Source organism: Motacilla alba, chromosome 3 (genome assembly GCF_015832195.1).
Source record: "Motacilla alba alba isolate MOTALB_02 chromosome 3, Motacilla_alba_V1.0_pri, whole genome shotgun sequence".
In the NCBI taxonomy this organism is placed as follows: Eukaryota; Metazoa; Chordata; class Aves; order Passeriformes; family Motacillidae; genus Motacilla; species Motacilla alba.
This window is the reverse complement of record NC_052018.1, coordinates 1,931,869-1,958,224: the sequence shown is the minus strand read 5'-3', so window position 1 is coordinate 1,958,224 and position 26,356 is coordinate 1,931,869. Positions and strand designations below refer to the sequence as shown.

The window sequence follows — 26,356 nt, the reverse complement described above, 5'->3', positions numbered from 1 at the left end:
CCCCCAGTCTATGCCATTTGCCCCGACCATGGTCTCAATTATCCCCCAGCACGCTCCTATGCACACCCAGAGTGATCCCAGTACGATCCCAGTACGATCCCAGTATGATCCCAGTGTGATCCCAGTGCAGCCCAGTCCCTCGCAGTGCTGCCAGTGCCGGGGTCCCGCAGCCCTCTGTGCGTTCCCCGCTGCCGGAGGCGGCGAGAGGAGCCCCAAGGGCTGGCAGTGCCCGGGCAGGGTCCCCAGCCTGGCCCAGTTTGGATGTGCAGCGCCCAGTTTGGCCAGTTTGCCTCTCCTCTTGGCCGGGCCGGGTTCCCCCCGGCCGCAGCGGCTGCGAGCAGCCGAGAGCCCCGCGCTGCCCGTGCCGAGCTGTGCCGGCTCCATCGCCGCTCCTGGCGCGGCTGCGAGGGCTCCGCAAACGGGGCAGCGAGGGTGTCGCTGCTGCTGGGGGACGAGGAGGAGGGGGGATGGAAGAGGACGAGCGGCAGGAAGAGGAAGAGGAGGGACAAAGGCGGATTAAAGCTGTGCCGAAGGAACCACGCGCTGGAGCCCTCGGTGAATTCGCAGCCCCCAGGTGTGGGATCATCGCCCCCCATCCCGCAGGTGAGCGGGGAGGGGCAGCTCGGCCCAGATATCCCGGGGGGTGCCTGGCTTGGGTTTTTGGGGGATGTTTGGAGAATGCAGCGGTCCAAGGCTGAGCGGGAAAGGCCCCTTGGGGGCACATTGGGGGGTGGCGGTGGCGGCTGCCGGCAGAGGCAGCCTGGAGGAGCAGAGCCCTGTGTCCGCCAGGAGCCCAAAGTGGGGAGCCCAGAGAGGGGGGAGCGGCGCCATTGGCGGGAGCCTCAAGAGCCCGGAGAGGGGCAGGGGGGACTCCTTGGAGCCCCCGCAGCCCAAAGCAGAGAGCGAGGGGAGAAGGGAGCCCAAGAGGAGCCCAGAAAGCCCCGGCATCCCTGCATGGGGAGAGCGGAGAGGGGGGAGCTTTTGGGATTGCCGGGACTGCCAGCAGCCTGGGCAGGGCGGGCACCCAGGAGAAGGGGGACCCCCAATCCAAGCGTGACCCCAGCAGCTGGGACAGGGGGAAGCCCCGAACACCAGAGGGGAGGGAGCAGGGACGGGGAACTCCTGGGAGGCTTTTTCGGGGCTGAATCTCGGTTTTTGGGAGGTTTTTATTGAATCCCACATGCCTGGTGATCTCTAGAGATGGCCTTGGGAAGAGGGACCTTCAATGTCACCGTGCTCATCCCTTGTTTGCCCCAAAGCAGGATTTCCCGTTGCCAAGCCCTGGGAGGCTGTGAGGAAGAGGAAGATGTCCCAGGAGGCGCAGGCAGGTGAGGAGGAAGTGCTTGTCCTTCCTCCCCCAGAGCAGGAGCTGAGGCTGGAGAGCAGGGAGGACAAATCCCCGGGGCAGAAGCTCGTGGCAGAGGCCGTTTGGAGCGGCTCCGCGGCGCAGGAAGGCAACGGGGAGGAAAAGGCCCGGAGATGCCGCACGAGGAGGGGCTGCAAAGGCAGATGGCGGCGAGCTGAGGGGGAAAGACCCAGCCTGGGCCGGGAAGACGGCCGGAGATTGAGCCAGAGCTCGGAGCTGGTGCTCCATGAGCAGCCCCATGATGGGGAGAAGCCCCACACGTGCGGGGAGTGTGGGAAGAGCTTCAGTAATAGCTCCAACCTTATCAGGCACCAGAGGACCCACACTGAGGAGAGGCCCTACGAATGTTCCAAGTGTGGGAAAAGGTTTAAGACCTGCTCCCATCTCCTCCAGCACTATCAGATTCACACAGAGGAGAAGCCCTTCTGCTGCCCCGACTGTGGGAAGGGATTCAAGTGCAACTCCGACCTTGTCATCCACCGGCGCATCCACACTGGGGAGAGGCCCTACGAGTGTGGGGAGTGTGGGAAGAGCTTCAGGTGCAGTTCCAGCCTGATCAAGCACCAGAGGACCCACACTGGGGAGAGGCCATACGAGTGTTCCAAGTGTGAGAAGAGATTTCAGACCACCTCCAATCTCCTACGGCACTATATGAGTCACGCAGAGGAGAAGCCCTTCCGCTGCCCCGACTGTGGGATGGGATTCAACCTCAACTCCCGCCTCGTCAGCCACCGGTGCATCCACAATGGGGAGAGGCCCTACGAGTGTAGGGAGTGTGGGAAGAGCTTCAGGTGCAACTCCCACCTGAGGAGGCACCAGATAATCCACACTGGGGAGAGGCCCTACGAGTGTTCCAAGTGTGGAAAGAGGTTTCAGACCAGCTCCCATCTCCTCCAGCACTATCAGAGTCACACAGATGAGAGGCCCTACCGCTGCCCCGACTGCACGAAGGGATTCAAGCACAATTCCGACCTCGTCACGCACCGGCGCATCCACACTGGGGAGAGGCCCTACGAGTGTCCCCAGTGTGGGAAGAGCTTCTCACAGCGCAGTAACTTGACCCGACACCAACGGAGCCACCGCTAAGGGAAGGCCTGCGAGCGCCCCGAGTGCGGGAAGAGCTTTGTGCGCTGCTCCAGCTCCATCCCCCTCTGGAGGAGCCACGCTGGGCACAGCCCTGGTGACCCACAATCCCTGTGATCCGTGCTGGGAACACACCTGGCTGCTTCTCCTTTTGCTTTGGCCTTAATTTCTTTCTCTTCTCCATCTCTCTGCAGTCCAAAAGCCAAGAGGGATGGATCTGTCTCTTCAAAACCACTCAAATCCTACTGAAAAGAGCTTTCTTTTAGCCCATAAAGGCTCAATACTACCTCAAGATGGCTTCTTCCCACCTCAAAAAAAACCTCAATCCCACACCAAACCCACTTGATTCCACAGCCACCAGGCTGAGATGGGGTTGGGAGGAGACTGGGAGAAGTGGGATCCCAGTTGGGAGCAGTGGGATGGGGATAGTGGTGGGCTGGGTGTGTGGGATGTATTTGATAGCAAATAAAACTCTCAGACTTACTGGTTCCTTTGCCGTCCATTTTCCTTTCGCGGCAGTTCTGGGTGCAGAGTGCCGCCTCCCAGAGTGTCCCCTCACGGCTGCCGCCCTTGGCCTGAGCCCGCCCCTTTCCCCTCACGGCTGCCGCCCTTTCCTTGCCCCCTTTCCCCTCACGGCTGCCGCCCTTTCCTTGCCCCCTTTCCCCTCACGCTTCCCGCCCTTTCCTTGCCCCCTTTCCCCTCACGCTTCCCGCCCTTTCCTTGCCCCATTTCCCCTCACGGCTGCCGCCCTTTCCTTGCCCCCTTTCCCCTCACGCTTCCCGCCCTTTCCTTGCCCCCTTTCCCCTCACGGCTGCCGCCCTTCCTTGCCCCCTTTCCCCTCACGGCTGCCGCCCTTTCCTTGCCCCCTTTCCCCTCACGGCTGCCGCCCTTTCCTTGCCCCCTTTCCCCTCACGCTTCCCGCCATTTCCTTGCCCCCTTTCCCCTCACGGCTCCCGCCCTTTCCTTGCCCCCTTTCCCCTCACGCTTCCCGCCCTTTCCTTGCCCCCTTTCCCCTCACGGTTCGCCCTTCGGGAACGGGCCAGGAGGAGGAGGAGGAGGGAGGGAGGCAGAGGCCGAGTGGGTAGCAGGAGAAGAGGAGAGGGAGAATCTCGTGGCCCTGGCGCTCGCTTAAGTGGCCGCAGCCCCGGGAGCATCGCCCGCCATGCCGCAGCTGCCCGGGGAGGGGGAGCTGGGCCCAAATCTGCCGGGGGGTGCCTGGGTTTGGGTTTTTTTTGGGGGGGATGTTTGCAACTGGCAGGGCTCCAAAGCAGAGCCACAGATGGACCTCGGGGGGCGTCCCTGGGAGATGTTTTTGGGGAGTCCTGGGGCCGGCAGTGGCTGCTCCCAGTATGAGCCCAGTCGCTCCCCCCGTGTGCTTCCAGTTTCCTCGGCACTCCCAGTATGAGCCCAGTCCCTCCCAGTCCTACCCTATGATGATGCAGTTAGCCCCAGCATGGTCCCAGCTGCTCCCAGTTCCTCCCACTTGCATCCAGTGTGTTCCCAGTTCTTCCAGATGCCCCTGGAATACTCCTCCTCACTGCCAGTATGGTCCCAGTCTCTCCCAGCAGGTCCCCAGTCACTCCCACTCGCCCCCAGCGTGTTCCCAATTCCCCCAGCAATTTCCCAGTCGCTCCCACTCTGGTCCCAGTCACTCCCCCTGTGGTCTGAGACCCTCCCAGTCTATCCCAGTTGCCCCTACCATGGTCTCAATTACCCCCCAGCAGGCTCCTATGCACACCCAGCATGATCCCAGTACGATCCCAGTATGATCCCAGTATGATCCCAGTGCAGCCCAGTCCCTCGCAGTGCTGCCAGTGCCGGGGTCCCGCAGCCCTCTGTGCGTTCCCCGCTGCCGGAGGTGGCGAGAGGAGCCCCAAGGGCTGGCAGTGCCCGGGCAGGGTCCCCAGCCTGGCCCAGTTTGGATGTGCAGCGCCCAGTTTGGCCAGTTTGCCTCTCCTCTTGGCCGGGCCGGGTTCTCCCCGGCCGCAGCGGCTGCGAGCAGCCGAGAGCCCCGCGCTGCCCGTGCCGAGCTGTGCCGGCTCCATCGCCGCTCCTGGCGCGGCTGCGAGGGCTCCGGCAACGGGGCAGCGAGGGTGTCGCTGCTGCTGGGGGACGAGGAGGAGGGGGGATGGAAGAGGAGGAGCGGCAGGAAGAGGAAGAGGAGGGACAAAGGCGGATCGGGGCTGAGCAGAAGGAACCACGCGCTGGAGCCCTGGGTGAATTCGCAGCCCCCAGGTGTGGGATCATCGCCCCCCATCCCGCAGGTGAGCGGGGAGGGGCAGCTCGGCCCAGATATCCCGGGGGGTGCCTGGCTTGGGTTTTTGGGGGATGTTTGGAGAATGCAGCGGTCCAAGGCTGAGCGGGAAAGGCCCCTTGGGGAGACATTGGGGGGTGCCGGTGGCGGCTGCCGGCAGAGGCAGCCTGGAGGAGCAGAGCCCTGTGTCCCCCAGGAGCCCAAAGTGGGGAGCCCAGAGAGCGGGGAGCGGCGCCATTGGCGGGAGCCTCAAGAGCCCGGAGAGGGGCAGGGGGGACTCCTTGGAGCCCCCGCAGCCCAAAGCAGAGAGTGAGGGGAGAAGGGAGCCCAAAAGGGAGCCCAGAAAGCCCCGGCATCCCTGCGTGGGGAGAGCGGAGAGGGGGGAGCTTTTGGGATTGCCGGGACTGCCAGCAGCCTGGGCAGGGCAGGCACCCAGGAGAAGGGGGACCCCCAATCCAAGCGTGACCCCAGCAGCTGGGACAGGGGGAAGCCCCGAACACCAGAGGGGAGGGAGCAGGGACGGGGAACTCCTGGGAGGCTTTTTCAGGGCTGAATCTCGGTGTTTGGGAGGTTTTTATTGACCCCCACATGCCTGGTGATCTCTAGAGGTGGACTTGGGCAGAGGGACCTTCAATGTCACCGTGCTCATCCCTTGTTTGCCCCAAAGCAGGATTTCCCGTTGCCAAGCCCTGGGAGGCTGTGAGGAAGAGGAAGATGTCCCAGGAGGCGCAGGCAGGTGAGGAGGAAGTCAGTGCCCCTTTGCCCCTGTGTCCTGCTCCATCTCCCAGCCCAGCACGGCCCCGGCTGCAGCACAGCCCCTGTGCCGGGGACGGCCTGGGGGATGTCCTTGCCCTTGCCTGTGGCCCGGAGGCAAATGCCATCCTCTGCTTGTCCTTCCTCCCCCAGAGCAGGAGCTGAGGCTGGAGAGCAGGGAGGACAAATCCCCGGGGCAGAAGCTCGTGGCAGAGGCCGTTTGGAGCGGCTCCACGGCGCAGGAAGGCAACGGGGAGGAAAAGGCCCGGAGATGCCGCACGAGGAGGGGCTGCAAAGGCAGATGGCGGCGAGCTGAGGGGGAAAGACCCAGCCTGGGCCGGGAAGGCGGCCGGAGATGGAGCCAGAGCTCGGAGCTGGTGCTCCATGAGCAGCCCCATGATGGGGAGAAGCCCCACACGTGCGGGGAGTGTGGGAAGAGCTTCAGTAAAAGGTGCGACTTGATCAAGCATCAGAGAACCCACACAGGGGAGAGGCCCTACGAGTGTGGGGAGTGTGGGAAGAACTTCAGGTGGAGCTCCAGCCTGATCCTGCACCAGAGCATCCACACAGGGGAGAGGCCCTACGAGTGTGGGGAGTGTGCTAAGAGCTTCAGTAAAAGGTCTGACTTGATCAAGCACCAGAGAACCCACACAGGGGAGAGGCCCTACGAGTGTGGGGAGTGTGGGAAGAGCTTCAGGTGGAGCTCCAACCTTATCAGGCACCAGAGGATCCACACTGGTGAAAAGCCTTTCAAGTGTTCCGTGTGTGGGATGCGCTTCAGCCATAGGTCCAGCCTAATCGGCCACCAGAGGACCCACACTGAGGAGAGGCCCTACAAGTGTTCCAAGTGTGGGAAAAGGTTTAAGATTAGCCCCCATCTCCTCCGGCACTATCAGACTCACACAGAGGAGAAGCCCTTCCGCTGCACGGACTGTGGGATGGGATTCAAGGAAAACTCCCACCTCGTCAAGCACCGGCGCATCCACACTGGGGAGAGGCCGTACGAGTGTGGGGAGTGTGGCAAGAGCTTCAGGTGCAGCTCCAGCCTGATCCTGCACCAGAGGATCCACACAGGGGAGAGGCTCTACGAGTGTGATCAATGCAGGAAGAGGTTTCAGACCAGCTCCAGTCTCCTCCGACACTATCGGAGTCACACGGAGGAGAGGCCCTTCCGCTGCCCCGACTGCGCGAAGGGATTCAGGCACAACTCCGACCTTATCAGGCACCGGCGCATCCACACTGGGGAGAGGCCCTACGAGTGTGAGGAGTGCGGGAAATGCTTCAGCGGGAGCTCCGACGTGATCAGGCACCAGAGAATCCACACTGGGGAGAAGCCCTACAAGTGTGGGGAGTGTGGGAAGAGCTTCAGTGACAGATCCGGCCTGATCAGTCACCAGAGGACCCACACTGGGGAGAGGCCCTACGAGTGTTCCAAGTGTGGGAAGAGATTTCAGACAAGCTCCCATCTCCTCCAGCACTATCAGAGTCACACAGAGGAGAGGCCCTTCTGCTGCCCCGACTGTGGGAAGGGATTCAAGGACAACTCCCAGCTCGTCAGGCACCGGCGCGTCCACACTGGGGAGAGGCCCTACGAGTGTGGGGAGTGTGGAAAGAGCTTCACCTACAGCTCCAGCCTGATCAGTCACCAGAGGATCCACACTGGGGAGAGGCCCTACGAGTGTTCCAAGTGTGGGAAGAGGTTTCAGACCAGCTCCCATCTCCTCCAGCACTATCGGATTCACACAGAGGAGAGGCCCTTCTGCTGCCCCGACTGTGGGAAGGAATTCAAGGACAACTCCCAGCTCGTCAGTCACCAGAGGATCCACACTGGGGAGAGGCCCTACGAGTGTGGGCAGTGCGGGAAGAGCTTCACCTGCAACTCCAGCCTGATGAGGCACCAGAGAATCCACACTGGGGAGAGACCCTATGAGTGTGGGGAGTGCGGGAAGAGCTTCAGTGACAGCTCCAGCCTGATCAGTCACCAGAGGATCCACACCGGGGAGAGGCCCTACGAGTGTTCCAAGTGTGGGAAGAGGTTTCAGACAAGCTCCCATCTCCTCAAGCACTATCGGATTCACACAGAGGAGAGGCCCTTCTGCTGCCCTGACTGTGGGAAGGGATTCAACTGCAACTCTGGCCTCGTCACGCACCGGCGCATCCACACCGGGGAGAGGCCCTATGAGTGTCCCCAGTGTGGGAAGAGCTTCTCCTGCAGCTCTAACTTGACCCGACACCGACGGAGGCACCACTAAGGGAAGGCCTGCGAGCGCCCCGAGTGCAGGAAGAGCTTCGTGCGCTGCTCCAGCTCCATCCCCCACTGGAGGAGCCACGCTGGGCACAGCCCTGGTGACCCACATTCCCTGTGATCCGTGCTGGGAACACACCTGGCTGCTTCTCCTTTTGCTTTGGCCTTAATTTCTTTCTCTTCTCCATCTCTCTGCAGTCCAAAAGCCAAGAGGGATGGATCTGTCTCTTCAAAACCACTCAAATCCTACTGAAAAGAGCTTTATTTTAGCCCATAAAGGCTCAATACTACCTCAAGATAGCTTCTTCCCACCTCAAAAAAAACCTCAATCCCACACCAAACCCACTTGATTCCACAGCCACCAGGCTGAGATGGCCTTGGAAGGAGATGGGGACAAGTGGGATCCCAGTTGGGAGCATTGGGATGGGGATTGTGGTGGGCTGGGTGTGTGGGATGTATTTGATAGCAAATAAAACTCTCAGACTTACTGATTCCTTTGCCGTCCATTTTCCTTCCGCGGCAGTTCTGTGTGCAGAGTGCCGCCTCCCAGAGTGTCCCCTCACGGCTGCCGCCCTTGGCCTGAGCCCGCCCCTTTCCCCTCACGGCTGCCGCCCTTTCCTTGCCCCCTTTCCCCTCACGGCTGCCGCCCTTTCCTTGCCCCCTTTCCCCTCACGGCTCCCGCCCTTTCCTTGCCCCCTTTCCCCTCACGGCTCCCGCCCTTTCCTTGCCCCCTTTCCCCTCACGGCTGCCGCCCTTTCCTTGCCCCCTTTCCCCTCACGGCTCTCACCCTTTCCTTGCCCCCTTTCCCCTCATGGCTGCCGCCCTTTCCTTGCCCCCTTTCCCCTCACGGCTCCCGCCCTTTCCTTGCCCCCTTTCTCCTCACGGCTCCCGCCCTTTCCTTGCCCCCTTTCCCCTCACGGTTCGCCCTTCGGCAACGGGCCAGGAGGAGGAGGAGGAGGGAGGGAGGAAAAGGCCGAGCGGCAGACGGAGGAGAGGGAGAATATCGTGGCCCTGGCGCTGCCTGAAGTGGCCGCAGCCCCGGGAGCATCGCCCCCCATGCCGCAGCTGCCCGGGGAGGGGGAGATGGGGCAAAAAATCCCGGGGGGTGCCTGGGTTTGGGGTTTTTTGGGGGGGATGTTTGCAGCTGGCAGGGCTCCAAAGCCGAGCCGCAGATGGACCTCGGGGGGACATTGGCGGGTCCCTGGAAGGTGTTTTTGTTGGGTCTTGGGGCCGGCAGTGGATGCTCCCAGTATGAGCCCAGTCGCTCCCCCCGTGTGCTTCCAGTTTCCTCGGCACTCCCAGTACGAGCCCAGTCCCTCCCAGTCCTACCCTATGATGATGCACTTAGCCCCAGCATGGTCCCAGCTGCTCCCAGTTCCTCCCACTTGCATCCAGTATGTTCCCAGTTCTCCCAGTTGCCCCTGGAATACTCCTACTCGCTGCCAGTATGGTCCCAGTCTCTCCCAGCTGGTCCCCAGTCACTCCCACTTGCCCCCAGCGTGTTCCCAGTTCCCCCAGCACTTTCCCATTTGCTCCCAGTCTGGTCCCAGTCACTCCCCCTGTGGTCCGAGACCCTCCCAGTCTATCCCAGTTGCCCTGAACATTCTGTCGGTCTTTTGCAGGCACTCCCACTTACCTCAGCGTCGTTCACATGCTCCCAGTTTTCTCCCAGTTCCTATAATGATGTCCCCAGTTAGTCCCAGTCTGGGTTTGGTAGCTCCCAGTAACGCCCCATGAGGCTCCACTCACACCCACTGTGATCCCAGTATGATTGTAGCCACTCCCAGGATGATCCCAGGATGATCCCAGTGTCCATCAGTGGGGTCACAGGCTGCCCTGGCATGCCAGTGTGATCCCAGTATGAAGTCCACACAAACCCAGTATGATGTCAGTAAGATCCCCCTCACCTAAAGGAAGATCTGAGTTGGTCCCAGTAGAAGCCCAGATATTTCCAATCACCCCCCTATGCCCCCAGTGACTCCCAGTTCCTCCCAGTTGCTCCTCCCATGTTCCCAGCTGCTCACTGCTGCTCCCACTCACGCTCAGCATAGTCCCAGTCACCCCCAGTCTATCCCATTTGCCCCTACCATGGTCTCAATTACCCCCCAGCACGCTCCTATGCACACCCAGCATGATCCAGCATGATCCCAGTATGATCCCAGTACGATCCCAGTGTGATCCCAGTGCAGCCCAGTCCCTCGCCGTGCTGCCAGTGCCGGGGTCCCGCAGCCCTCTGTGCGTTCCCCGCTGCCGGAGGCGGCGAGAGGAGCCCCAAGGGCTGGCAGTGCCCGGGCAGGGTTCCCAGCCTGGCCCAGTTTGGATGTGCAGCGCCCAGTTTGGCCAGTTTGCCTCTCCTCTTGGCCGGGCCGGGTTCCCCCCGGCCGCAGCGGCTGCGAGCAGCCGAGAGCCCCGCGCTGCCCGTGCCGAGCTGTGCCGGCTCCATCGCCGCTCCTGGCGCGGCTGCGAGGGCTCCGCAAACGGGGCAGCGAGGGTGTCGCTGCTGCTGGGGGACGAGGAGGAGGGGGGATGGAAGAGGACGAGCGGCAGGAAGAGGAAGAGGAGGGACAAAGGCGGATTAAAGCTGTGCCGAAGGAACCACGCGGTCGAGCCTTCCGTGAATTCGCAGCCCCCAGCTGTGGGATCATCGCCCCCCATCCCGCAGGTGAGCGGGGAGGGGCAGCTCGGCCCAGATATCCCGGGGGGTGCCTGGCTTGGGTTTTTGGGGGATGTTTGGAGAATGCAGCAGTCCAAGGCTGAGCGGGAAAGGCCCCTTGGGGGGACATTGGGGGGTGCCGGTGGCGGCTGCCGGCAGAGGCAGCCTGGAGGAGCAGAGCCCTGTGTCCGCCGGGAGCCCAAAGTGGGGAGCCCAGAGAGGGGGGAGCGGCGCCATTGGCGGGAGCCTCAAGAGCCCGGAGAGGGGCAGGGGGGACTCCTTGGAGCCCCTGCAGCCCAAAGCAGAGAGTGAGGGGAGAAGGGAGCCCACAGGGAGCCCAGAAAGCCCCGGCATCCCTGCATGGGGAGAGCGGAGAGGGGGGAGCTTTTGGGATTGCCGGGACTGCCAGCAGCCGGGGCAGGGCGGGCACCCAGGAGAAGGGGGACCCCCAATCCAAGCGTGACCCCAGCAGCTGGGACAGGGGGAAGCCCCGAACACCAGAGGGGAGGGAGCAGGGACGGGGAACTCCTGGGAGGCTTTTTCGGGGCTGAATCTCGGTTTTTGGGAGGTTTTTATTGAATCCCACATGCCTGGTGATCTCTAGAGGTGGACTTGGGAAGAGGGACCTTCAATGTCACCGTGCTCATCCCTTGTTTGCCCCAAAGCAGGATTTCCCGTTGCCAAGCCCTGGGAGGCTGTGAGGAAGAGGAAGATGTCCCAGGAGCCGCAGGCAGGTGAGGAGGAAGTGCTTGTCCTTCCTCCCCCAGAGCAGGAGCTGAGGCTGGAGAGCAGGGAGGACAAATCCCCGGGGCAGAAGCTCGTGGCAGAGGCCGTTTGGAGCGGCTCCGCGGCGCAGGAAGGCAACGGGGAGGAAAAGGCCCGGAGATGCCGCACGAGGAGGGGCTGCAAAGGCAGATGGCGGCGAGCTGAGGGGGAAAGACCCAGCCTGGGCCGGGAAGGCGGTCGGAGATCGAGCCAGAGCTCGGAGCTGGTGCTCCATGAGCAGCCCCATGATGGGGAGAAGCCCCACACGTGCGGGGAGTGTGGGAAGAGCTTCAGGCAGAACTCCAAGCTGATCCAGCACCTGAGGACTCACACCGGGGAGAGGCCCTACGAATGTGGTGAGTGTGGGAAGAGCTTCACTGACAGTTCCAGCCTGATCACTCACCACAGGACCCACACAAGGGAGAAGCCCTACGAGTGTGGGGAGTGTGGGAAGAGCTTTAGGAGGAGTGCCAATCTGCTCAGGCACCAGATAATCCACACTGGGGAGAAGCCCTATGAGTGTGGGCAATGTGGGAAGAGCTTCGGACACAGAGAGAGCCTGATCCTGCACCAGAGGATCCACACTGGGGAGAGGCTCTACGAATGTGGGGAGTGTGGGAAGAGCTTCAGCTGCAGCTCCAGCCTGATCAGTCACCAGGTTGTCCACACTGGGGAGAGGCCCTACGAGTGTGGGGAGTGTGGCAAAAGCTTCAGGTGGAGCTCTACTCTGATCAGACACAAGAGGATCCACACCGAGGAATGGCCTTACAGTTGTGGAGAGTGTGGGAAGAGCTTCAGCGACATCTCCAGCCTGACCTGTCACCAGAGGACCCACACTGGGGAGAGGCCATACGAGTGTTCCGAATGCGGGAAGGGGTTTGCGAGCCGCTCCAGCCTCATCCAGCACTATCGGATTCACGCCGAGGAGAAGCCCTTCCGCTGCCCCGACTGCGGGAAGGGATTCATCCAGAACTCCCACCTCGTCATCCACCGGCGCATCCACACCGGGGAGAGGCCCTACGAGTGTGATCAATGCAGGAAGGGGTTTATGACCAGCTCCAGCCTCCTCCGGCACTATCGGATTCACACGGAGGAGAGGCCCTTCCGCTGCCCCGACTGCGGGCAGGGATTCAACCGCAACTCCACGCTCGTCCGGCATCGTCGCCTCCACACCGGGGAGAGGCCCCACGAGTGTGGGGAGTGTGGGAAGAGCTTCGCACAGCGCTCGACTTTGACCAGACACCAACGGAGCCACCGCTAAGGGAAGCCCTGCGAGCGCCCCGAGTGCGGGAAGAGCTTCGTGCGCTGCTCCAGCTCCATCCCCCTCTGGAGGAGCCACGCTGGGCACAGCCCTGGTGACCCACATTCCCTGTGATCCGTGCTGGGAACACACCTGGCTGCTTCTCCTTTTGCTTTGGCCTTAATTTCTTTCTCTTCTCCATCTCCCTGCAGTCCAAAAGCCAAGAGGGATGGATCTGTCACTTCAAAACCACTCAAATCCTACTGAAAAGAGCTTTATTTTAGCCCATAAAGGCTCAATACTACCTCAAGATAGCTTCTTCCCACCTCAAAAAAAACCTCAATCCCACACCAAACCCACTTGATTCCACAGCCACCAGGCTGAGATGGGCTTGGGAGGAGACCGGGAGAAGCGGGATCCCAATTTGGAGCAGCGGGATGGGGATTGTGGTGGGCTGGGTGTGTGGGATGTATTTGATAGCAAATAAAACTCTCAGACTTACTGATTCCTTTGCCGTCCATTTTCCTCCCGCGGCAGTTCTGTGTGCAGAGTGCCGCCTCCCAGAGTGTCCCCTCACGGCTGCCGCCCTTGGCCTGAGCCCGCCCCTTTCCCCTCACAGCTGCCGCCCTTTCCTTGCCCCCTTTCCCCTCACGCTTCCCGCCCCTTCCTTACCCCCTTTCCCCTCACGGCTGCCACCCTTTCCTTGCCCCCTTTCCCCTCACGGCTGCCACCCTTTCCTTGCCCCCTTTCCCCTCACGCTTCCCGCCCCTTCCTTACCCCCTTTCCCCTCACGGCTGCCACCCTTTCCTTGCCCCCTTTCCCCTCACGCTTGCCGCCCTTTCCTTGCCCCCTTTCCCCTCACGGCTGCCGCCCTTTCCTTGCCCCCTTTCCCCTCACGGCTCCCGCCCTTTCCTTGCCCCCTTTGCCCTCACGGCTCCAGCCCTTTCCTTGCCCCCTTTCCCCTCACGGCTGCCGCCCTTTCCTTGCCCCCTTTCCCCTCACGCTTCCCGCCCTTTCCTTGCCCCCTTTCCCCTCACGGCTGCCGCCCTTTCCTTGCCCCCTTTCCCCTCACGCTTCCCGCCCTTTCCTTGCCCCCTTTCCCCTCACGGTTCGCCCTTCGGGAACGGGCCAAGAGGAGGAGGAGGAGGGAGGGAGGAAGAGGCCGAGCGGCAGCAGGAGAAGAGGAGAGGGAGAATCTCGTGGCCCTGGCGCTCGCTGAAGTGGCCGCAGCCCCGGGAGCATTGCCCGCCATGCCGCAGCTGCCCGGGGAGGGGGAGCTGGGCCCAAATATCCCGGGGGGTGCCTGGGTTTGGGGTTTTTTGGGGGGGATGTTTGCAGCTGGCAGGGCTCCAAAGCTGAGCCACAGATGGACCTCGGGGGTCCCTGGGAGGTGTTTTTGTTGGGTCTTGGGGCCGGCAGTGGATGCTCCCAGTATGAGCCCAGTCGCTCCCCCCGTGTGCTTCCAGTTTCCTCGGCACTCCCAGTACGAGCCCAGTCCCTCCCAGTCCTACCCTATGATGATGCACTTAGCCCCAGCATGGTCCCAGCTGCTCCCAGTTCCTCCCACTTGCATCTAGTGTGTTCCCAGTTCTTCCAGTTGCCCCTGGAATACTCCTCCTCGCTGCCAGTATGGTCCCAGTCTCTCCCAGCAGGTCCCCAGTCACTCCCACTTGCCCCCAGCGTGTTCCCAGTTCCCCCAGCACTTTCCCAGTCGCTCCCAGTCTGGTCCCAGTCACTCCCCCTGTGGTCCGAGACCCTCCCAGTCTATCCCAGTTGCCCTGAACATTCTGTCGGTCTTTTGCAGGCAATCCCACTTACCTCAGCGTCGTTCACATGCTCCCAGTTTTCTCCCAGTTCCTATAATGATGTCCCCAGTTAGTCCCAGTCTGGGTTTGGTAGCTCCCAGTAACGCCCCATGAGGCTCCACTCACACCCACTGTGATCCCAGTATGATTGTAGCCACTGCCAGGATGATCCCAGGATGATCCCAGACTCCATCAGTGGGATCACAGCCTGCCCTGGCATGCCAGTGTGATCCCAGTATGAAGTCCACCCAAACCCAGTATGATGTTAGTAAGATTCCCCTCACTTAAGGCATGATCTGAGTTGGTCCCAGTAGAAGCCCAGATATTTCCAATCACCCCCCCTATGCCCCCAGTGACTCCCAGTTCCTCCCAGTTGCTCCTCCCATGTTCCCAGCTGCTCACTGCTGCTCCCAGTCACGCTCAGCATAGTCCCAGTCACCCCCAGTCTATCCCATTTGCCCCTACCATGGTCTCAATTACCCCCAGCACGCTCCTATGCACACCCAGCATGATCCCAGTATGATCCCAGTATGATCCCAGTACGATCCCAGTACGATCCCAGTACGATCCCAGTGCAGCCCAGTCCCTCGCCGTGCTGCCAGTGCCGGGGTCCCGCAGCCCTCTGTGCGTTCCCCGCTGCCGGAGGTGGCGAGAGGAGCCCCAAGGGCTGGCAGTGCCCGGGCAGGGTCCCCAGCCTGGCCCAGTTTGGATGTGCAGCGCCCAGTTTGGCCAGTTTGCCTCTCCTCTTGGCCGGGCCGGGTTCCCCCCGGCCGCAGCGGCTGCGAGCAGCCGAGAGCCCCGCGCTGCCCGTGCCGAGCTGTGCCGGCTCCATCGCCGCTCCTGGCGCGGCTGCGACGGCTCCGCAAACGGGGCAGCGAGGGTGTCGCTGCTGCTGGGGGACGAGGAGGAGGGGGGATGGAAGAGGACGAGCGGCAGGAAGAGGAAGAGGAGGGACAAAGGCGGATCGGGACTGAGCAGAAGGAACCACGCGGTGGAGCCCTGGGTGAATTCGCAGCCCCCAGCTGTGGGATCATCGCCCCCCATCCCGCAGGTGAGCGGGGAGGGGGAGCTCGGCCCAGATATCCCGGGGGGTGCCTGGCTTGGGTTTTTGGGGGATGTTTGGAGAATGCAGCGGTCCAAGGCTGAGCGGGAAAGGCCCCTTGGGGGACATTGGGGGGTGGCGGTGGCGGCTGCCGGCAGAGGCAGCCTGGAGGAGCAGAGCCCTGTGTCCGCCAGGAGCCCAAAGTGGGGAGCCCAGAGAGGGGGGAGCGGCGCCATTGGCGGGAGCCTCAAGAGCCCGGAGAGGGGCAGGGGGGACTCCTTGGAGCCCCTGCAGCCCAAAGCAGAGAGCGAGGGGAGAAGGGAGCCCAAAGGGAGCCCAGAAAGCCCCGGCATCCCTGCGTGGGGAGAGCGGAGAGGGGGGAGCTTTTGGGATTGCCGGGACTGCCAGCAGCCTGGGCAGGGCGGGCACCCAGGAGAAGGGGGACCCCCAATCCAAGCGTGACCCCAGCAGCTGGGACAGGGGGAACACCGAACACCAGACGGGAGGGAGCAGGGACGGGGAACTCCTGGGAGGCTTTTTCAGGGCTGAATCTCGGTGTTTGGGAGGTTTTTATTGACCCCCACATGCCTGGTGATCTCTAGAGATGGCCTTGGGCAGAAGGACCTTCAATGTCACCGTGCTCATCCCTTGTTTGCCCCAAAGCAGGATTTCCCTTTCCCAAGCCCTGGGAGGCTGTGAGGAAGAGGAAGATGTCCCAGGAGCCACAGGCAGGTGAGGAGGAAGTGCTTGTCCTTCCTCCCCCAGAGCAGGAGCTGAGGCTGGAGAGCAGGGAGGACAAATCCCCGGGGCAGAAGCTCGTGGCAGAGGCCGTTTGGAGCGGCTCCACGGCGCAGGAAGGCAACGGGGAGGAAAAGGCCCGGAGATGCCGCACGAGGAGGGGCTGCAAAGGCAGATGGCGGCGAGCTGAGGGGGAAAGACCCAGCCTGGGCCGGGAAGGCGGCCGGAGATGGAGCCAGAGCTCGGAGCTGGTGCTCCATGAGCAGCCCCATGATGGGGAGAAGCCCCACACGTGCGGGGAGTGTGGGAAGAGCTTCAGGTGGAACTCCAACCTGATCCTGCACCAGAGGATCCACACTGGGGAACGGCCCTACGAGTGTTCCAAGTGTGGGAAAAGGTTTAAGATTAGCACCCATCTCGTCCGGCACTATCAGAGTCACACAGAGGAGAAGCCCTTCCGCTGCACGGACTGTGGGATGGGATTCAAGCGCAACTCCCACCTCGTCAGGCACCGGAGCATCCACACAGGGGAGAGGCCCTACGAGTGTTCCAAGTGTGGGAAAAGGTTTAAGATTAGCCCCAATCTCGTCCGGCACTATCAGAGTCACACAGAGGAGAAGCCCTTCTGCTGCACGGACTGTGGGATGGGATTCAAGCGCAACTCCCACCTCGTCAGGCACCGGCGCATCCATACTGGGGAGAGGCCCTACGAGTGTGGGGAGTGTGGGAAGAGCTTCAGGTGCAGCTCCAGCCTTATCCTGCACCAGAGGATCCACACTGGGGAGAGACCCTATGAGTGTGGGGAGTGCGGGAAGAGCTTCAGGTGCAGCTCCAGCCTGATCAGTCACCAGAGGATCCACACTGGGGAGAGGCCCTACGAGTGTTCCAAGTGTGGGAAGAGGTTTCAAACCAGCTCCTGTCTCCTCAAGCACTATCAGATTCACACCGAGGAGAGGCCCTTCCGCTGCCCCGACTGCACGAAGGGATTCAACCGCAACTCCGACCTCGTCAAGCACCGGCGCATCCACACTGGGGAGAGGCCCTATGAGTGTCCCCAGTGTGGGAAGAGCTTCAGGTGCAGCTCTAACTTGACCAAACACCGACGGAGGCACCTCTAAGGGAAGGCCTGCGAACGCCCCGAGTGCGGGAAGAGCTTTGTGCGCTGCTCCAGCTCCATCCCCCTCTGGAGGAGCCACGCTGGGCACAGCCCTGGTGACCCACATTCCCTGTGATCCGTGCTGGGAACACACCTGGCTGCTTCTCCTTTTGCTTTGGCCTTAATTTCTTTCTCTTCTCCATCTCCCTGCAGTCCAAAAGCCAAGAGGGATGGATCTGTCTCTTCAAAACCACTCAAATCCTACTGAAAAGAGCTTTATTTTAGCCCATAAAGGCTCAATACTACCTCAAAATGGCTTCTTCCCACCTCAGAAAAAAACTCAATCCCACACCAAACCCACTTGATTCCACAGCCACCAGGCTGAGATGGGGTTGGGAGGAGACTGGGAGAAGTGGGATCCCAGTTGGGAGCCGCGGGATGGGGATTGTGGTGGGCTGGTTGTGTGGGATGTATTTGATAGCAAATAAAACTCTCAGACTTACTGATTCCTTTGCCGTCCATTTTTCTCCCGCGGCAGTTCTGTGTGCAGAGTGCCGCCTCCCAGAGTGTCCCCTCACGGCTGCCGCCCTTGGCCTGAGCCCGCCCCTTTCCCCTCACGGCTCCCGCCCTTTCCTTGCCCCCTTTCCCCTCACGGCTCCCGCCCTTTCCTTGCCCCCTTTCCCCTCACGGCTGCCGCCCTTTCCTTGCCCCCTTTCCCCTCACGGCTCCCGCCCTTTCCTTGCCCCCTTTCCCCTCACGCTTCCCGCCCTTTCCTTGCCCCCTTTCCCCTCACGGCTGCCGCCCTTTCCTTGCCCCCTTTCCCCTCACGGCTGCCGCCCTTTCCTTGCCCCCTTTCCCCTCACGGCTCCCGCCCTTTCCTTGCCCCCTTTCCCCTCACGCTTCCCGCCCTTTCCTTGCCCCCTTTCCCCTCACGGCTCCCGCCATTTCCTTGCCCCCTTTCCCCTCACGGTTCGCCCTTCAGGAACGGGCCAGGAGGAGGAGGAGGAGGCAGGGAGGAAGAGGCCGAGCGGCAGCAGGAGAAGAGGAGAGGGAGAATCTCGTGGCCCTGGCGCTCGCTGAAGTGGCCGCAGCCCCGGGAGCATCGCCCGCCATGCCGCAGCTGCCCGGGGAGGGGGAGCTGGGCCCAAATACCCCGGGGGGTGCCTGGGTTTGGGGTTTTTTGGGGGGGATGTTTGCAGCTGGCAGGGCTCCAAAGCTGAGCCACAGATGGACCTCGTGGGGGGGTCCCTGGGAGGTGTTTTTGGGGGTCCCGGGCCCGGCAGTGGCTGCTCCCAGTATGAGCCCAGTCAGTCCCCCCGTGTGCTTCCAGTTTCCTCGGCACTCCCAGTACGAGCCCAGTCCCTCCCAGTCCTACCCTATGATGATGCAGTTAGCCCCAGCATGGTCCCAGCTGCTCCCAGTTCCTCCCACTTGCATCCAGTGTTTTCCCAGTTCTTCCAGTTGCCCCTAGAATACTCCTACTCGCTGCCAGTATGGTCCCAGTCTCTCCCAGCAGGTCCCCAGTCACTCCCACTTGCCCCCAGCGTGTTCCCAGTTCCCCCAGCACTTTCCCAGTCGCTCCCAGTCCGGTCCCAGTCACTCCCCCTGTGGTCTTAGACCCTCCCAGTCTATCCCAGTTGCCCTGAACATTCTGTCGGTCTTTTGCAGGCACTCCCACTTAGCTCAGCGTCGTTCACATGCTCCCAGTTTTCTCCCAGTTCCTATAATGATGTCCCCAGTTAGTCCCAGTATGGGTTTGGTAGCTCCCAGTAACGCCCAATGAGGCTCCACTCACACCCACTGTGATCCCAGTATGATTGTAGCCACTGCCAGGATGATCCCAGGATGATCCCAGTGTCCATCAGTGGGATCACAGCCTGCCCAGGTATGCCAGTGTGACCCCAGTATGAACTCTGTACAGTCCCAGTATGATCCCAGTATGGTCCCAGTATGATGTCAGTAAGATCCCCCTTTCTTAAGGCATGATCTGAGTTGGTCCCAGTAGAAGCCCAGATATTTCCAATCACCCCCCTATGCCCCCAGTGACTCCCAGTTCCTCCCAGTTGCTCCTCCCATGTTCCCAGCTGCTCACTGCTGCTCCCAGTCACGCTCAGCATAGTCCCAGTCACCCCCAGTCTATCCCATTTGCCCCTACCATGGTCTCAATTACCCCCCAGCACGCTCCTATGCACACCCAGCATGATCCAGCATGATCCCAGTATGATCCCAGTACGATCCCAGTGTGATCCCAGTGCAGCCCAGTCCCTCGCCGTGCTGCCAGTGCCGGGGTCCCGCAGCCCTCTGTGCGTTCCCCGCTGCCGGAGGCGGCGAGAGGAGCCCCAAGGGCTGGCAGTGCCCGGGCAGGGTCCCCAGCCTGGCCCAGTTTGGATGTGCAGCGCCCAGTTTGGCCAGTTTGCCTCTCCTCTTGGCCGGGCCGGGTTCCCCCCGGCCGCAGCGGCTGCGAGCAGCCGAGAGCCCCGCGCTGCCCGTGCCGAGCTGTGCCGGCTCCATCGCCGCTCCTGGCGCGCCTGCGAGGGCTCCGGCAACGGGGCAGCGAGGGGGTCGCTGCTGCTGGGGGACGAGGAGGAGGGGGGATGGAAGAGGACGAGCGGCAGGAAGAGGAAGAGGAGGGACAAAGGCGGATCGGGGCTGAGCAGAAGGAACCACGCGGTGGAGCCCTGGGTGAATTCGCAGCCCCCAGCTGTGGGATCATCGCCCCCCATCCCGCAGGTGAGCGGGGAGGGGCAGCTCGGCCCAGATATCCGGGGGGTGCCTGGCTTGGGTTTTTGGGGGATGTTTGGAGAATGCAGCAGTCCAAGGCTGAGCGGGAAAGGCCCCTTGGGGGGACATTGGGGGGTGGCGGTGGCGGCTGCCGGCAGAGGCAGCCTGGAGGAGCAGAGCCCTGTGTCCGCCGGGAGCCCAAAGTGGGGAGCCCAGAGAGGGGGGAGCGGCGCCATTGGCGGGAGCCTCAAGAGCCCGGAGAGGGGCAGGGGGGACTCCTTGGAGCCCCTGCAGCCCAAAGCAGAGAGCGAGGGGAGAAGGGAGCCCAAAGGGAGCCCAGAAAGCCCCGGCATCCCTGCGTGGGGAGAGCGGAGAGGGGGGAGCTTTTGGGATTGCCGGGACTGCCAGCAGCCTGGGGAGGGCGGGCACCCAGGAGAAGGGGGACCCCCAATCCAAGCGTGACCCCAGCAGCTGGGACAGGGGGAACACCGAACACCAGAGGGGAGGGAGCAGGGACGGGGAACTCCTGGGAGGCTTTTCCGGGGGTGAATCTCGGTGTTTGGGAGGTTTTTATTGACCCCCACATGCCTGGTGATCTCTAGAGATGGCCTTGGGCAGATGGACCTTCAATGTCACCGTGCTCATCCCTTGTTTGCCCTAAAGCAGGATTTCCCGTTGCCAAGCCCTGGGAGGCTGTGAGGAAGAGGAAGATGTCCCAGGAGCCGCAGGCAGGTGAGGAGGAAGTGCTTGTCCTTCCTCCCCCAGAGCAGGAGCTGAGGCTGGAGAGCAGGGAGGACAAATCCCCGGGGCAGAAGCTCGTGGCAGAGGCCGTTTGGAGCGGCTCCGCGGCGCAGGAAGGCAACGGGGAGGAAAAGGCCCAGAGATGCCGCACCAGGAGGGGCTACAAAGGCAGATGGCGGCGAGCTGAGGGGGAAAGACCCAGCCTGGGCCGGGAAGGCGGCCGGAGATGGAGCCAGAGCTCGGAGCTGGTGCTCCATGAGCAGCCCCATGATGGGGAGAAGCCCCACACGTGCAGGGAGTGTGGGAAGAGCTTCAGTAATAGGTCCGACTTGATCAAGCACCACAGGACCCACACAGGGGAGAGGCGCTACGAGTGTGGGGAGTGTGGGAAGAGCTTCAGCAATAGCTCCAACCTTATCAGGCACCAGAGGACCCACACTGAGGAGAGGCCCTACGAATGTTCCAAGTGTGGGAAAAGGTTTAAGACCTGCTCCCATCTCCTCCAGCACTATCAGATTCACACAGAGGAGAAGCCCTTCTGCTGCACGGACTGTGGGAAGGGATTCAAGTGCAACTCCGACCTTGTCATCCACCGGCGCATCCACACTGGGGAGAGGCCCTACGAGTGTGGGGAGTGTGGGAAGAGCTTCAGGTGCAGTTCCAGCCTGATCAAGCACCAGAGGACCCACACTGGGGAGAGGCCATACGAGTGTTCCAAGTGTGAGAAGAGATTTCAGACCACCTCCAATCTCCTACGGCACTATATGAGTCACGCAGAGGAGAAGCCCTTCCGCTGCCCCGACTGTGGGATGGGATTCAACCTCAACTCCCGCCTCGTCAGCCACCGGTGCATCCACAATGGGGAGAGGCCCTACGAGTGTAGGGAGTGTGGGAAGAGCTTCAGGTGCAACTCCCACCTGAGGAGGCACCAGAGAATCCACACTGGGGAGAGGCCCTACGAGTGTTCCAAGTGTGGAAAGAGGTTTCAGACCAGCTCCCATCTCCTCCAGCACTATCAGAGTCACACAGATGAGAGGCCCTACCACTGCCCCGACTGCGCGAAGGGATTCAAGCACAATTCCGACCTCGTCACGCACCGGCGCATCCACACTGGGGAGAGGCCCTACGAGTGTCCCAAGTGTGGGAAGAGCTTCTCACAGCGCAGTAACTTGACCCGACACCAACGGAGCCACCGCTAAGGGAAGGCCTGCGAGTGCCCCGAGTGCGGGAAGAGCTTTGTGCGCTGCTCCAGCTCCATCCCCCTCTGGAGGAGCCACGCTGGGCACAGCCCTGGTGACCCACATTCCCTGTGATCCGTGCTGGGAACACACCTGGCTGCTTCTCCTTTTGCTTTGGCCTTAATTTCTTTCTCTTCTCCATCTCTCTGCAGTCCAAAAGCCAAGAGGGATGGATCTGTCTCTTCAAAACCACTCAAATCCTACTGAAAAGAGCTTTATTTTAGCCCATAAAGGCTCAATACTACCTCAAGATGGCTTCTTCCCACCTCAGAAAAAACCTCAAACCCACACCAAACCCACTTGATTCCACAGCCACCAGGCTGAGATGGGGTTGGGAGGAGACTGGGAGAAGTGGGATCCCAGTCGGGAGCAGTGTGATGGGGATTGTGGTGGGCTGGGTGTGTGGGATGTATTTGATAGCAAATAAAACTCGCAGATTTTGGGATTTCTTTCCCGTTCCTTTTCCTTCCGCGGCAGTTCTGGGTGTCCTCTTTTCTCTCCTGCCTCTCCTTCTCTGTCCCTGTCTCCCTTGACCCAGGGGCCTCCAAATACCCTCCCTGTATTGAATTGCCCCAGTGTCCACCAATTACCCTCCGCTGATTTAATTATCCCCTGCCCTGATTTAATTACCCCCTTACCTCTTTTAATTGCCCCCTGTCCTCGCAGACCCTCCTGGTTTTTTTATTCCTTTATTCCCCAATTATTTTTTTATATTTTTTATATAAAACATAATATTTATTATATATAATACAATAATAAATAAATATAGTATTAATATAATATAATATTTATGTACTAATAATTTAATAACTAGAATATTAATATTTTATAATAGTATTAACATATTATTAATATAATAAATATGATATTAATATAATACAATAAATAATAAGATATAATTTTTTAAAAAATAATTTTATTATTTCCCCAATTTATTTCGTTTTGATTCCCAGTCCAGGGCCTGACTTTCTGAAGGCTGGCAGGGAAATGTCTCTGTGGGATTTTGCTCCTCTCGGCCTTCGGCCCCTTCTCAGGAGCTTCGCCCTCAAGGGCAGGAACATTTTTCCTGGAATTCCAGACTTTTGGAATGCGAGCAGGGCCATATGGACTGGGATCAAATAGGGACTGGGATCAAATCAGGGCTGGGATCAGATCAGGACCAGGATCAAACATGGACTGGGATTAAATATAGGCTGGGATCAAATAGGGACTGGGATCAGGTCAGGGTTGGGATCAGATCAGGACCAGGATCAAATATGGACTGGGATTAAGTATAGACTGGGATCAAATAGGGACTGGGATTAAATGTAGACTGGGATCAGATCAGGACAAGGATCAAATCAGGTCTGGGATCAGATCAGGGATGGGATCAAACATGGACTGGGATTAAATATAGGCTGGGATCAGATCAGGGCTGGGATCAAATATGAGCTGGGATCAAATCAGGGCTGGGATCAAATATGAGCTGGGATCAAATCAGGGCTGGGATCAAATATGGACTGGGATCAAATATGGACTGGGATTAAATGTAGACTGGGATCAGATCAGGGCTGGGATCAAACATGGACTGGGATTAAATATAGACTGGGATCAAATAGGGACTGGGATTAAATATAGGCAGGGATCAGATCAGGACCAGGATCAAACATGGACTGGGATCAGATTAGGGCTGGGATCAAACATGGAATGGGATTAAATATGGACTGGGATCAAATATAGACTGGGATCAAACAGGGACTGGGATTAAATAGAGACTGGGATCAAATATTGACTGGGATCAAATCAGGGCTGGGATCAAAGAGGGACTGGGATTAAATATAGACTGGGATTAAATATAGGCTGGGATCAGATCAGGACCAGGATCAAATATGAGCTGGGATCAGATCAGGGCTGGGATCAAATATGGACTGGGATTAAATATGGACTGGGATCAAATAGGGACTGGGATTAAATAGGGGCTGGGATCAAATAGGGACTGGGATCAAATCAGGGCTGGGATCAGATCGGGGATGAGATCAAACATGGACTGGGATTAAATATAGGCTGGGATCAGATCAGGACCAGGATCAAACATGGACTGGGATTAACTAAGGACTGGGATTAAATATAGACTGGGATTAAATATAGACTGGGATCAGATTAGGACCAGGATCAAATATGGACTGGGATCAGATCAGGGCTGGGATTAGCTATGGACTGGGATTAAATAGGGACTGGGATCAAATCAGGGCTGGGATCAAACCAGGGCTGGGATCAGATCAGGGCTGGGATCAAACATGGACTGGGATCAGATCAGGGCTGGGATCAAATAGGGACTGGGATTAAATATAGTCTGGGATCAAATAGGGACTGGGATTAAATATGGACTGGGATCAAATCAGGACTGGGATTAGATCAGGACCAGGATCAAATATGGACTGGGATTAAATATAGGCTGGGATCAAATAGGGACTGGGATTAAATATAGACTGGGATCAGATCAGGGCTGGGATCAAATATGGACGGGGATTTAATATAGGCTGGGATCAAATATGGACTGGGATTAAACATGGACTGGGATCAAATATAGACTGGGATCAAATCAGGGCTGGGATCAAATAGGGACGGGGATTAAATATAGGCTGGGATCAGATCCGGACCAGGATCAAATATGAGCTGGGATCATATCAGGGATGGGATCAAATATGGACGGGGATTAAATATAGGCTGGGATCAGATCAGGACCAGGATCAAATATGGACTGGGATTAGATCAGGGCTGGGATCAAACCAGGGCTGGGATCAGATCAGGGCTGGGATCAAATATGAACTGGGATTAAATATAGACTGGGATCAAAGATGGACTGGGATTAAATGTAGACTGGGATCAGATCAGGACCAGGATCAAATCAAGGCTGGGATCAGATCAGGGATGGGATCAAATATGGACTGGGATTAAATATAGGCTGGGATCAGAGAGGAACCAGGATCAAACATGGACTGGGATCAGATCAGGACCGGGATCAAATATGGACTGGGATTAAATATAGGCTGGGATCAGATCAGGACCAGGATCAAATATGAGCTGGGATCAAATCAGGGCTGGGATCAAATATGGACTGGGATTAAATATGTAGGGTCCCTCCCAGTCCCTCCCAGTTCCCTCCCAGTCCCTCCCAGTCCCTCCCAGTCCCGGGGGTCCCTCCCAGTTCCCTCCCAGTCCCAGGAGTCCCTCCCAGTCCCTCCCAGTTCCCTCCCAGTTCCCTCCCAGTCCCGGGGGTCCCTCCCAGTCCCTCCCAATTCCCGCCCAGTCCCTCCCAGTTCTGGGGTCCCTCCCAGTCCCAGGGGACCCTCCCAGCCCCTCCCAGTTCCTTCCCAGTTCCCCCCCAGTTCCCCCCCAATTCCCTCCCAGTTCCCTCCCAGTTCCCCCCCAGTTCCCTCCCAGTCCCTCCCAGTCCCCTCCCAGTCCCTCCCAGTCCCGGGAGTCCCTCCCAGTTCCCTCCCAGTTGCCCCCCAGTCCCGGGAGTCCCTCCCAGTTCCCTCCCAGTTGCCCCCCAGTCCCGGGGGACCCTCCCGGTTCCTCCCCAGTCCCCTCCCAGTCCCTCCCAGTGCCCTTCCAGTCCCTCCCAGTTCCCTCCCAGTCCCTCCCAGTCCCGGGGGTCCCTCCCAGTTCCCTCCCAGTCCCTCCCAGTCCCGGGGGTCCCTCCCAGCCCCTCCCAGTTCCCTCCCAATCCCGGGGGTCCCTCCCAGTCCCTCCGGGTCCCTCCCAGTTCCCTCCCAGTCCCTCCCAGTCCCTCCCAGTTCCCCCCCAGTCCTGCCCGGGGGCGCGGCCAAAACTCCCCGGAGCCACCGCGGAGCTCCCGGAGCGCTCCCGGAGCCGCTCCCGGTACCGATCCCGATCCCGATCCCGGAGCCGATCCCGGTGCCGATCCCGATCCCGATCCCGGTGCCGATCCCGGTTTTAGTCTCGGTTCTGGTCCCGATCGCGGTCCCGGTTCGAGTCTCGGTCTCGGCCCCGATCCCGATCCCAGATCCCGATCCCGATCCCAGATCCCGATCCCGTTCCCGATCCTCGATCCCGGTTCGGTCCAGCTCGATCCGGTTCGGTTCCGTTCGGTTCGATCCGGTTCGGTTCGGTTCGGTTCGGTCCGGTTCGGTTCGGTTCACGGCGCAGGGGATGAAGATCGCGATCTTCGGAGCCACCGGCAGGACCGGGCGGGTGACGCTGGGGCTGGCGCTGGAGCAGGGTACGGGACACCCCAAAAACCGGCACGGGACCCCAAAAATGGGCACGGGACACCCCAAAAACGGGCACGGGGACCCCAAAAATGGGCACGGGGACCCCAAAATGGGCACGGGGACCCCAAAAATGGGCATGGGGACCCCAAAAACGGGGACGGGGACCCCAAAATGGATACGGGGACCCCAGAAATGGGAATGGAGACACCAAAAACGGGGATGGGGACCCCAGAAATGGGAATGGGGACCCCAAAATGGGCACGGGGACCCCAAAAATGGGAACCGGGACAACAAAATGGGCACGGGGACCCCAAAATGAGAATGGGGACCACTATATGGGCACGGGGACCCCAAAAATGGGCCCGGGGACCCCAAAAATGGGCACGGGACACCCCAAAA

At 60.3% G+C, this 26,356-nt stretch overlaps 1 protein-coding gene across 1 annotated transcript in view; it reads left to right on the top strand.

The window, feature by feature from the left end:
• The window catches only part of LOC119698470, a 45,225-nt gene extending 22,927 nt beyond the window's left edge, over positions 1–22,298 (top strand). Inside the window, 5 exon segments of the mRNA XM_038130334.1 lie at positions 1,583–2,493; positions 5,818–7,668; positions 11,333–12,421; positions 16,180–17,103; positions 20,735–22,298. Coding sequence (XP_037986262.1) covers positions 1,583–2,493; positions 5,818–7,668; positions 11,333–12,421; positions 16,180–17,103; positions 20,735–21,815 — 5,856 coding nt within the window. The 3' untranslated portion in view covers positions 21,816–22,298.
• The last annotated feature ends 4,058 nt before the right edge of the window (positions 22,299–26,356 follow it).